General features: G+C 45.6%; 1 protein-coding gene across 4 annotated transcripts in view; it reads right to left on the bottom strand.

The window, feature by feature from the left end:
* Window positions 1-6,681: 6,681 nt before the first annotated feature.
* The window catches only part of osbpl3b (oxysterol binding protein-like 3b), a 43,829-nt gene continuing 37,621 nt past the window's right edge, over window positions 6,682-12,889 (bottom strand). For all 4 annotated transcript variants that reach the window (XM_023802615.2, XM_023802616.2, XM_023802617.2 and 1 more), the window contains 7 exons: window positions 9,898-9,961; window positions 9,608-9,686; window positions 9,387-9,531; window positions 9,021-9,165; window positions 8,578-8,704; window positions 7,922-8,044; window positions 6,682-7,778 (listed from right to left, as the gene is read on the bottom strand). In XM_023802615.2, coding sequence (XP_023658383.2) covers window positions 7,682-7,778; window positions 7,922-8,044; window positions 8,578-8,704; window positions 9,021-9,165; window positions 9,387-9,531; window positions 9,608-9,686; window positions 9,898-9,961 — 780 coding nt within the window. In that variant the 3' untranslated portion in view covers window positions 6,682-7,681. The remainder of the gene's footprint in view (window positions 7,779-7,921; window positions 8,045-8,577; window positions 8,705-9,020; window positions 9,166-9,386; window positions 9,532-9,607; window positions 9,687-9,897; window positions 9,962-12,889) is intronic.

The raw sequence follows: 12,889 nt of genomic DNA, 5'->3' as shown, positions 1-12,889 counted from the left end.
CGCGCACCGCCCCGCTGGTGACCGGCATTCCGGGAAGTGTGTTTAACTTGGCCACTTCCAAAGCCCAACGCCAGTATAGGAGTATGACTACTGAGTCTCTTGTAGTTTATCCCTAATATCCTAAAATATAGATGACGCTCCATCCATCCATTTTCTGTAACCGCTTGTCCTGTTCAGGGTTGCAAGGGACTGGAGACTATGCCGGAGGCTACGGGCGCAAGGCAAGGATGGATGACTCTGGGCGTTAAGTTAATTATATGACTAAATTGAACAATAAAATATGGAACCCAAAAGTTGTTTCATTTCAAGCATTTACACATTAGTGTTTTCAACATTGGATAGATAAGGACATGGCCAGTACAGTGCAGGCAAGATTTTTTAATTTAACAGAAGGTCAACGCAAAATTTCATGTCTTCCTTTTAAATGCCTTGTCCTCCAAACTGCTATTTTTAGGCATGTACACATTTGCTGTCCTTTGGAAAGATAATGAATGAACTGTGGACATCAACTATCCAAAGAGTGTCTCACAGCTGGTCTAAGTGTCAGATTATCAAGCGTGATAATCTCCTCTCACTACAGAGAAAACCCAGGGATATTGTATACCACTCATTGCTTAAGCATCAGCAGTAAAAGTGATAGATTAAAAGGTTAAAAATTAAAACCTTAAACACTAGAATAATATGGTAATTTTCATATAAAATTGTGACTAATGTGGCTATAAGTGCCACTCAGGGTGAAAGTAACTACAATTAGTTCTAATGGTCAAGGAGGCCTTGACTACCAGTTAGTTACCAGCTACCTCTGGTAACTATGAGGGTGAGTTGAAACCCGCTTATGGGCCACGGGAATCGGGCAGATATGAGTGCCTTTCCTTCAGATCGCCGAAAGCAGAAGTGCAACGTCAGCTTCCAGTAAAATATATAACACGTTCTTCATAATTCTTCCCCTTCCCTTTTGAGTTATTTAAATAGTAACGGTAACAATACCTGAGATGGCTTTGGCTGACGGGTCTCGGGATGGCGGCACTGCGGTCTCTGGATTTCCCGGCTTTCCACCCGGATTTCACATGGGGGCCGAGCAGCCGCAGTAGCCCTCCATGGCAGAGATTTCACTGCATGGATTATAGTAAATCTAGGTAAACGGTGGAAGATGATATCGATTATGACGACGCCGGGGACACTTTTGTGCGTTAGGCCTGTTTGATTTGCTAGAAGGGAATGTTACACTGTCACTTTAAAGACGAGCTTCAGTTATGTGAATTGAAATCAGTGCAATTCTCTTTAATTTTTCTGTGCAAATCAGTTCAACATTTCTGGAGATTTAGTAAATAATGCTGACAGTCCTCAGAAAGGGTCCTGACTACTGGGATTATAGGCCTATACTCAGGGGTCACTCAGGAGCGTTTACAGCTATTTAAAAGAAAATCAGCGGTCAAATTTTTTCAGGAGTAAAATACTCGGGGCTACAGCCTCAAGTGATCATACCTAACGACGCCCATGGGTGTCCATAAATGAGACGAAGAAAAAATAACGTACATTTTAATTACTTTTTAAAATATAGAAGTAAATATATGTTTAAATGAACTGAATTCAAAATTTGAAATTCTCTGGTTTATATAGTCATAAAATTACTTGCCCCATTCCTGACCATATGACCCACATGTAAATGTAATTGTCCGTACTGACACATTTAGCTGCAATTACTGAAAACAGACGCTTCTTGTAATTGTATTCCCAGACTTAAATGTCCTGTTTAAGCTTGGTTTTAAAATGCATCGTGGGCAATCACAAGTACACTGCGCTAAATGCTTAGTGTAAATGAGTACATCTGATCACTGAATCCACATGCAGCAGTGGAGCACATATCTTGTGCAGTATAATCATTGATGCGTTCTAGATGCATCCCTGACAAGGATGGAACAATAACTGTGGGCTTGGCAGTAACAAAATGTGAACACGACTGGTCAGCTGGACACCTTGCAGATGCATGATACACTCAGGTGTAGTCAGTGATGCATTTCGGTGTTTTGTTTTAACATTGCACAACTTTTCCAGTCTTCTGTCGCCCATTTCCCAACTAAAACTGTTGCTGGCATCAAATTCAAATTGAGCATATATTTCACATAAAGGAAAATTTCTCAGTTTCAACATTTATGTCTATTTCCTGTTAAATATGGGTTTGTATTATTTGTAAATCACTGTATTCTCTTTGTATTTACATTCTGCACAGCCTCCCAACTTTTATGTAAATGAGGATGTGTTTTATAGGTGAAGTATTTTATGGACCTTATTATAATTTAACAACATATGGATGACAATCTGTATGTGTTTTAATTTTGAAACAAGTCACATCGAGATGAAAGAAGAGTCATTTGTGATGCCGCATGAAAGTTACAGCTGCAGAAATGGTGAACCTTATTATAATGAGACAAGTCACAACAAGTTGGGCTTTTAGTAAAGATTTTTTTGGAGTGGTGGGGACAGTAGATTATAGGGATCCGTGGTGTGGGGGCAGTAGGGATTATATTGAGGGATTTGGCTTTGGGGGTTATCTGGGAAATACACTGATCTTCTAATAGCATCTAGGTTGTTTTTCTGTATCATTGTGGAAGTTGTCTATACATGCCTGCTTTAATACAAACACGTCGGTAGGTTTTTCAGGCCTCAGCTTCACAAGACTCCCAGTTAATGTCTAGGCCATTCCAAGAACTTAACTTCCCAGCCTGATTGGCTTGTGCAACTCCTGAGGTACCAGCAGGCCAAACGGCTTTGGCAGCTGCGGAAGCGAAAACTCTGCTGTGGGAGAAGTTTGCTGAGGTCTTGGGAAAAAAAGGCTTTCGGTTGGCCTCAAAAAGATTCTGGCAAACCATCAGCCGACTTGAGGGGGAATCAGGGCTTTACCCGTGCTGTTTACAGAAGGGATGGCGTGCCGGTGATCACAAACGGGGATATGGGCAGGCGGTGGAAGGAGTATTTTGAAGGCCTCCTGAATCCCACTGACACGATTCCTTGGAGGAAGTAGAGTTGGGGGACTCACACCTCGTTTCCACTAACATGGAGCTGGGCTGGTTCTCCCTTGGTGCCTTATGAGAACCAGCATGCATTTTTACCAGTTTCAAAAAAGAACGGAACGGAAATATTATGTAGGCGGAAGTGAAAGTAAAGTAAAGGTTTAACCTGTATTTCGTATTTTGGAATTATTTTGCCAAACCAAAAAAAGTTTCCTGAGTATGACTCATTGCGCCTTACCTCTATTGCCTGTATCCACTTTTGTCTCCATAAAGGCTCCCATGGCGGTGGAAACACGTGGAACCAGTACCGTATTAGGAAAAAGTCCGGCACCGCCTTGGTGGAAACGAGGCTTCACGGGCAGACTCTAGGGTGGAGGTCACTGAATTAAACAAAAAAAACTTCGGTGGTAATGCTCAGGGGGTGAATGCACCCAGAGTTCCTGAAAGATCTCGATGGCTGTCTTGGCTGACAAGCCTCTTCAGAATTGCATGGAGGTTGGAGACAGTGCCTTTGGATTAGCAGGCTGGGGTGGTGGTCCCAATCTTTAAGAAAGGGGACCAGAGGATGTGTTCCACCTTCAGGGAGATCACATTCCTCGGCCTCCCTGGGAAGGTCTGTGCCGGGATCCTGGAGAGGAGGGTCTGTGTATTCATCAAACTTTGGATCCAGGAGGAAGAATACAAATTCTGTTCTGGTCACAGAACACTGAAGCAGCTCTTCACCCTCACAACAATACTGGAGGGTTCGTGGGAGTTTACCCAACCAGTCTACTTGTGCTTTGTGGACTTGGAAAAGGCATACGACCCTCTCGAGGTGGGGGTCCTGTGGGGTGCTTCAGGAGTATGGGGTACAGTGTCCCTTGTTATGGGTCTTTATGTCCATGCATAACTGCAGCCAGAGCTTGGTTCACAGTGCCAGCAGTAAGCCAGACTCGATCCCAGTGGGTGTTGGGCTCCGTCAGGGCTGCCCTTTGTCACCGATTCTGTTCATAACCTTTATGGATGGAGGGATGGAGGGGGTCTGGATCGGGGCCCTCAGGAATGCGTCTTCGCTTTTTGCAGATGATGTGGTCCTGTTTACTTCATCAGGCTGTGACCTACAGCATGTACTGGGGTGGTTTGCAGTGTGAGGCAGCCAGGATGAAGATCAGCAGGTTCCCCCCCAGCACCCCTAACCTGAATAGGTGGATAGATGGATGGATGGATGGATGGATGGGTGGATGGATGGGTGGATGGATGGATGTTGAAGATCTGTATTTGATTTTTTTTTTGGATGTTATGGGAAAATATATTAAACATTCTCCTCACAAACAAGTTCATAAGGATAGAAATGTTCCTTTTTTTTTTTAATACCTTCATATAATTATGAATAACTACCTGTTTATTTTGTTCCTTAATTTAAAACGTGTTTGGTGATTACGCTGCTTCCCTCTGATCCAATATTACATTCTGTCTGAAGATCTGAAACCACTGAGTCTGAGAAATATGTATTAATGCAGGAAATCACCCGTCCATCTTCACCCGTCCATCTTCACCCGTCCATCTTCTGACCACCTTTCCAGGTCGGGGTCATGGGGGGGCGACATGGGGCAGAGGGCTGGGAAGCGTCCTGGGTGGGGTTTGGAGGAACGTCTGCAGCACGTAATAAAAGAGAAATGAAAGGACTGATGAACAATTCTAGTAACTCTGGTAACGTAACATTTTGCCCTTTCTTCCTCTTGTTCTTTTGATAAGTTCATTTTGGTTTGGGCCACACAGGGAGGGGGATTGGGGCATCTGGCCTAGGATTCTGCTTCTTGAGTGTGTCATGCATTAGATGTGCTCTTTGGTGTAATTCGCTCCTACACTGGTCTGCACCTCATCTTACATCATGCCTTAATTACCATGCTTTTCGTTTAACAGCCCAAGAATATCAACATGAACGTCTCAGCTGATGTCTGAAGTCCTGATTTACATCCTGTTGAGATCGAGGGCTCCCTGGCCAAACGGCATGTCAGTCTGCAACTGCTCTGTATTCATAGCCATAACATCTCTGTAAAACAAACAATTATTCCCCCTTTGTTGGAAAACCCCAGTCTAGATCCCTCTATCTTTAAGAACTACAGGCCCATTTCTAAAGTCCTATTTTTTTCCCCCCAAAACTCTTACAAAAGGTTGTTGAAAAGCAGCTGGGTGTTTATCTAGGGAGGAACCGGCTCTTGGACCCTTTTCAGTCAGGCTTTCGTAGGCGTCACAAACAATTCAATTCAATTTTATTTATATAGCGCATTATCACAACATTACATCGTCCCAAAGCGCTTTACAGCATCCCCACCCAAAGCCCCCAGTGAGTAAGCCATAGGCGACAGTGGCAAGGAAAAACTCCCCAGAAGGAAGAGACCTTGGGAGGGACCAGACTCAAAGGGGGAGCCCATCCTCCAGGGGCTGGCAGGGAGAGTCAAACAAAACAAGATGGTATGACTAAGCTAATACAGGTGTTGAAATATCAGTCTCAATGCAGCGGCCGACCGGTGCAGGTATGGGGTACTTGATGCACGATGGCAGGATTAATAGACACACAGCCGCAGGATGGATGGCGAGGCATCGTGTTGAGCCAAGGGCAGGCAGGTTGGAGGGTAGTTGCCGTAGATGGAGGTAGTTGTCTTGCAGGCAGCAGAGGCATAAATTCAAACAACCATCCTTAAAGTGTCTAATGATCTGTTAATGGCTGCCAACTATGGGGAATGTTCTGTGTAAGTGCTACTTGATCTTAGATTGGTTGATCATACCTCTCTCTTAAATGGATTAACACACTCTGTGGGCATTGCTGGGTCACCTTTGATCTGGTTTGCCCGTGTCGGATCTCTCGTTGCTTTCTCCAGTTAAACCATTCCAAGCTGTGGGCTGCGGTTTCTGTAGCTGAGATGGAAATGCTCATTCATGCATTTATCTCCTCACACTTAAATGAATGCAACTCACTTTTTACTTGCCTTAGTAAAGCAGGTTTATCTCACCTCCTTTGATGAATGCTTCCACGGTCAATCCCTCCAATATATCCCCGACCTTATGCAACATCAGTCCTGCAGCCTTACAGTACTTTGATATCTATTCAGTCGTTTTCCTTCCAGTTCCTCGGACCAGATTAAAGACCCGTGGGGATCATACATGTCAGCCTGTGGTCCCAAGGTTCTGGTTCAGTGTCACTAAGCTCTGCTCCATTAACTGAGGTTAAGAAGCAACTCGAAGCATTTCTGTGTAAACGGGCATTTGGATAATTTTACTGTGGCTTTATTTCTAATTTATGTTGCTTGGATTTCGATATTTTACAGTTTTCTATGCATGTCGCTCAGCGCCTTGTGACCTTTGTCTGTGAAAGGTGTATAAAGAAATGTTACTTACTCCTTAGGTTCCACCCCACAGTCCAAAAGACAAAATGAGGTGAACTGGAGTCATCAAGCTGTGTGTGTTAATTTGACGTTGTAGGGACCACTTTTGCAGTCTCAATATTATAAAAATCTGTGAGTGCAAATCAAAATGCTACAAGTCCCATATTTCGTTTTGTTACTTATAGTTAACGTTAGAGCTGGGTGGGGTCACTGGCGGATAACTCCACCACTTGACCTTCTTAGAAGGTGTTTGCAATGCTGTGTATAAGAATCATTTTAAAAGAAAGTGATTGGATTCCTGTGGATGGTATCATAACGCTTATTTTATTTGACCAGACAGTGTATATACAGGTATGGTCCAAAAATTTAACATATAGGAATAAACTCAAACAGGGTTTTAACATGTCATGACACCCCAAGATATGTAAATTTAATAACAGCCCAGTCCATCCCATCACCACTGGTTTAGTCACATCCTGGTGACTTTTGGGGATAACAGACCAAGCAGGGAATGATGCAAACAGTCTCTGACACTGTACCCAGCCATGTCATTCATGATCTCCATGTTGCACATTGTATCTGCCAGCAGAGTTACTACAGAGTATAGGAAAGTTTCATTTTCAGAGTATATATCAAACGTGTGTATAAGTCACGCACACAGGCAAATGGCATAACTGTAGAACAATTGAGATGTTACTTGTAGAATGGAGATGCAGACTGATAAAAGACAGGATTGTTTCTTAAAAGCTTGAAAATTGTTACCTCCTACTGCCACATATCATTTGTACAAATTCAAATATAATACATAAGTACAATGTTTTATCAAGTTAAGTGGGTAAGGCTTTAAGGAAGTGTTCAGTCTTTCCAAAACACTACAGCCACTGTTTCAAACATCAAAACCACATTTATGCCATTTCACATTGGAGGTAGAAAATCTTAAGAGTTAAGACCGGATCTTACAGTGTACATCTTTACTGGCAAAATAATCCAGGGTGTGATCATAGACTTTTCATCTGAATATTTTTTTGCCATCTGTACCAGTGTGTAACCACTAGAGGGCGCACATGCCTCAGGTGATTCTCTGTGCAGCAGTCAGTGACATCAGGGACATCGAACAGAATCCCAGGTTGCATATTTTCGCTACATTCAGAACATGTGTTTTCATTTTAAAAACGCTACATGGTTTTGGAAAGCACTCCATATTAAGGCATTAAACCAGTGAGGCAGCAGCAAAGCACGACACAATGAACAGCAGACGAGTGGGAGGCGTCGAGCGCTGGGAGACGCGTCGGCCAGCAAACCGCGTCACCAAAGCACTGGCCAGTCCAGACTGGCAAACCCGGGGTCTTTTCTTAGGTCCCAGTAAGTGTTGTTGCTCACCCAGGTGTCATCTTTCAACTTCCTGTAAACACAGAGACAAAACACAGCTAGCGGATTAACCATAGATGGCTGAGGAAATCTTAAAAATAAGCCGTGCGCGGATGGAGGTGGACAGTGGTGAGTCTGGCGTGACATCACGGGGGGGGGGGGGGGGGGGTCTCATACTTGAAGAATCGGGGTTGGTGCGTCATGTTGTTCTCCTCCAGAACCTTCCGCCTGTCCCTCTGAAGTTGCTCTATCCTCTGCTTCTGCTCCTCCGCCGCCTCCACGTTCCCGTCTTCCAGCATCCTGACACAAGGCGAGGGAAGCGGGCAGGAGAAAAGCGTCACAGCAGCTCGCATCGCGGCCCAGCGCCTCACGGACATCTGATCTGTCATCTGAGAATGACAGCTTCTCTCGCTCTCCCACTGGGGTCCAGCACAAGCAGCAACAACTTTCGCCTGCGTCCACATCTGTACCAACATCTGCTACAGTCCGCTGAGGCCCGTCGCACAAAGCAGACACTGCTTGTATAAGACGTACCACTACTGCTCCATTTGTGGAGACACAAATCCCTGCACAGCTAATAACTCAAAATCCTGGGACCCTGAGAGAATACAAATATATGAACATTATCTTCTTTTGTTTTGTTTATCAGCTGTTCGGCTGTTTATCAGAGTAGAAATCACTAAGTGTAGATTTCACAAAAACTCCCCACGGACCCAGCAAAGCAAACATGAGGCAGAAGATACTTAAGGCTGCGCAATGGCACAGACAGCACTGTGGGCACCGGTCAGAGGCAGCCGGCGGGAATTCTGTGCTGCCTCGTCTCCTCTCTCTACCTTTGGTCCAGTCGCAGCCGGCTGTCGGTTGGTGGAAACAGTGCCTTTGTCTCGGGGTCCAGTTCATTCAGCTCAATGGCAAACGTGGTGAAACCGTAGTACTGCTCGTAGTCTGGATGCATTGCATCTAATCACATGCGATAAATAAGTTCAGCCTGGTTATTCTTGTCTGTGTGCAACAGAATATACAGGGTAACCATAACCCTATAAGCTGCAAATAAAAACAGGACAATGTCGGGATGGAAATGCTCATTGTGTATGTGCCCTGTGATGGACTGGCCCCCCCCTGCAGGCTGTATCCCAACTTTGCAATTTGTTTTGTCTGGGATAGATTTCAGCCACCCCTCCCCTGCATTCATGACCAGAATATGTGACTAGAACGTGGATGGATGGATAGATGGATGGAAGGAAGGAAGACCGGAGCCCACTTGGTTGTCACTCACTTGTTCTCCAGATGCAGCTGGCTGATGATGGCTCGCCACAGTAGATGCCCTCGTGCCATTTTCCATAAAGCTTGCGGATAACGTTGCCCTTGCTGTCGGTGACTAAACCTTCCACGTCATTCACACTTGAGTTCCAGTATTTTGCCTTCAGTCCACATTCAAATAAATACAGGTCAAATGTATTCTGGTCATTAACTAACAGTTCCTGTCCTGTGCAAATAGTATGTTGCAGTGCAAAGTTACGGTGTCATTGCATTCTTGGTTCATTCTACATCAAGTCAACGCAATCGCTTATAGAAGACACATAGACTTTCTCAAAATGCACTACTGGTAGTGCGATGAGGGGCTGATTGGAAGGAGCCTCACCTTGAGAAATGTGACCTTGCACTGACAGGCATCACTACTGTGGTTCTTGATAGTTATCTCGCCGTAGTGTTCGATCCACCTCTGACCGCTCATTATGTTGTGGATGCAGGAGGTGACTTTGTCCCACTCATAGTGATCTCCAGACCTGGGGTGGAGGAGGAGGGAGTGAATACTGGTGGGGGGTCGGCACCTGTGATGAAAACAATGGGTAGAAGACTCACGGCAGGAGAATCACGTGTGAGGTGCCGACTGGAACAATCTCCATGGACTTCCCCCAGAACTTGTTCTTCCATCGCATGTCTGAAATCGTCAAAGACCAGCAAACATAAGACACGTCGCTTGCCGACGACTGAACAGAATGTGGCTCAGACCCCTAAACCTCGAGCAAACGGCGGTGAGCCGTGGCCGGGGACATTGATGGGAAGCCAGCAGCGGTGACAGCGTCGTGTCGTGACACCACGCGCTACACGTCACCGTTACCTTCAGATTATCGTCACGAATGATCGCTCACCTTGCCAAAAGGTGAAGTTTTTGGAATCGGCATGACATGCTGATATAGGGGGATGGTGGCTGACCTGAGAAGATAAAGAGGTACAGATGCTGTTTTAACTATCAAAATATGTCCATCCATCTATCGGTTTATCCACCCACTCGTCTTCCAACCGTTTATGCTGGTCAGGATCTCAGTGGTCCTGGAGCCTGCACAGGGCATGAGAGGTATATCCTGGATGGCATGCCAGTCACCTTACAAAAGTGTTTTCTCTATAAATAACTTAATATGCAGGTCACAGCAGGCTTTTGGCCTATATTACTCTGGTTTTCAACCTTTTTTACACTGAGAACTACTTTAACAAAAAACATAATCCAGGGAGCTACCAAGTCATGACCTGGGGGGGTAGACCAAAGATGACTTTAAGATCAACCGGTGTGTGACTACTGTTATAATAACGCTTCTGTATGAGACTTCTTTAATGTCTTAGCTACCGGAGTCTTGTGCAATAAACCTCAGTCTGTCACATTCCCCCCCCCCCCCCAGATTTGAGCTTTGTTCAGACTGACTGCTATGCTAAGAGTCTGTTTTGGTGCCTCAGGCGCTTACGGACTTGTGGATTTGTATCTTGGGCTTTTCGTTTTTCTCTTGTCTGATAATTTATTTTTCCAAATTTAAAAAAACATCATGTCAAATAAATGAATTCAGTGAAATTCATAAAGTGTAAGCACTGTAAGATACAGGAATTTGGGGTGAGACCGGTACAGGGGCTATCAGTACCAGAGCTGAGAGACCGCTCCTCTCAGGCTGATCCAAAGTCAGATTCTGGTTCTTAGGGCTCCGGGTCGTTCCAGCGGCAGGCAGCCATGTGTCTCTGACTAGCCGGGTCTCATTCTCATGTGTCGCCTTTTTAGCATTAAAGTTAACTAGGGGTGGCCAATCTTATCCACAAAGGGCCGCTGTGTGTAACCAGTAGGTCAGCTGTTCAAACCCAGGTGTGAGGACTCTTCAGCCAATCAGTCCTCTAATTAGTGACCTAATTAGGGAGTTGCAGCAAAAACCCGCAAACACAGCGGCCCTGTGTGGATAAGATTGGCCCCCCCTGAAGTAAACCTACTTGCCTCCTTCAATCCTTACCGGCCCACAGAGGGCGCCAGAACACCGGCCCACCACGCCACCCTGCATGTCTTATGTAAGGGCACTGCTTGGCGATTTCAGCTCAGTTTCCACACAGTCGTAGCTCGACAGCTTATCCTAAAGCTGCCCCAACTGGGCCTGAAAGCATCGCTATGCAATTGGATTTCTGACAGAGAGATCACAGTCTGTCTTGTCTGGGGACATTAGCTCCGCTGAAATCAGACTGAGCACAGGAACCCCCCAAGGCTGCTGCCTCAGCCCTTACTGTCCACACTCCTGACGTCAGACTGCTCTGCCAGGACCATCTAATCACATCATACCATGTGCAGACGACACCTCCATGATCTGAGTGGAGGAGATAGAAAATGAGCGAGCAGCTTAACCTCCACAACCTTCTGTACATCAGAGGCTCCTCAGTCGACAAAGCTGAGAACATTAAATTACATTAAATCTCTTCACCTCAGAGAGGATCTCCTCTGGACCAGCACATATCCTTCCTGGCCCAGAAGATCCAGCAGCGATCTCACCTCCTGTGGCTCTTGGGACAGGCGAGAATACCACCTCCCATCCGGTCCACCTTTCACAGAGGCACCATCGAGACTGTCCTATCAAACTGTATCTCGGCCTGGTTCGGGTCCTATAACGCCTTGGACCACCAGTCCCTCCAACGGGTCAGCAGAACAGCAGAGAATATTGCCAGGACCATATTAAGGCAGGAACAGGACCTTCTCTACTGGACATTTACAATGGCTGCTGCATCCAGAGGACCACTGGCATCATCAGCAGCCCATCGCACCTCTAGGACTATTCACTGCAGATCAGTTTGGCTTCTCCCAGCTTCAGTCTGGGACTGTTAAAGGGACTGAGAACTCTGGGCTCACATCTCTCAGACTATTCACTTCAGATCAGTTTGGCTTCTCCCAGCTTCAGTCTGGGACTGTTAAAGGGACTGAGAGCTCTGGGCTCACATCTCTCAGACTATTCACTGCAGATCAGTTTGGCTTCTCCCAGCTTCAGTCTGGGACTGTTAAAGGGACTGAGAACTCTGGGCTCACATCTCTCAGACTATTCACTTCAGATCAGTTTGGCTTCTCCCAGCTTCAGTCTGGGACTGTTAAAGGGACTGAGAGCTCTGGGCTCACATCTCTCAGACTATTCACTGCAGATCAGTTTGGCTTCTCCCAGCTTCAGTCTGGGACTGTTAAAGGGACTGAGAACTCTCTCAATCTAAATCTATTTAATTATTGCACGTTCTGCTTCAATACCAAACTTCTACACTCAGAAAAAAGTACCAATTTGTACCTTTGAGGGTATAATCACCTGTCACTGGGGCTGTACCCTCAAGGGTCTGCCAATTGTACCCTCAGCTGTAGGTAAATGCACCTTTGTCTTAGTATTTCAAATCTAGTTATTACTACCTATTCTTCATTAGCACTAAAACCAAAGGAGTGTCTATCTGACACTGACAATCAAAGATACTTTGAGGAGCGGAGACAGAGAGGTAAGAATAGGGGAGCCGGTGTAACACTGTCACTTGAGGGCGGCAGGTTTCATTAGAGTTAACAAGGTTCCTTGTCCCTTTAAGATGATGTCACCGATGGCCTAAACCTCAGTGACCAAGGAGCCACCTCAGCTGCTTGGCCGTCAAAGCAGCAAGAGCACCAGACGCTATGCTAATTAGCGGAGGTGTTCATAAGCTTTCCGGAAAAATACATGGTTTCCCTCCAATGCTGATGCACGAAGGTGGGCTGATGAGGGACCATAATTCATTAATCACTGGCTTCTGTCACCTGAACCCCCCCCTTTGGTCCCACACAGGTGATGGCAGTGGCTTTGGGTACCTAGATCAAGTGGCAACAAACTAGAATGAAAAAAA

The sequence above is a fragment of the Paramormyrops kingsleyae genome, chromosome 9, assembly GCF_048594095.1.
Source record: "Paramormyrops kingsleyae isolate MSU_618 chromosome 9, PKINGS_0.4, whole genome shotgun sequence".
In the NCBI taxonomy this organism is placed as follows: Eukaryota; Metazoa; Chordata; class Actinopteri; order Osteoglossiformes; family Mormyridae; genus Paramormyrops; species Paramormyrops kingsleyae.
Note: the sequence above shows the minus strand (reverse complement) of the source record. Positions and strands in the feature narration are given on the sequence as shown.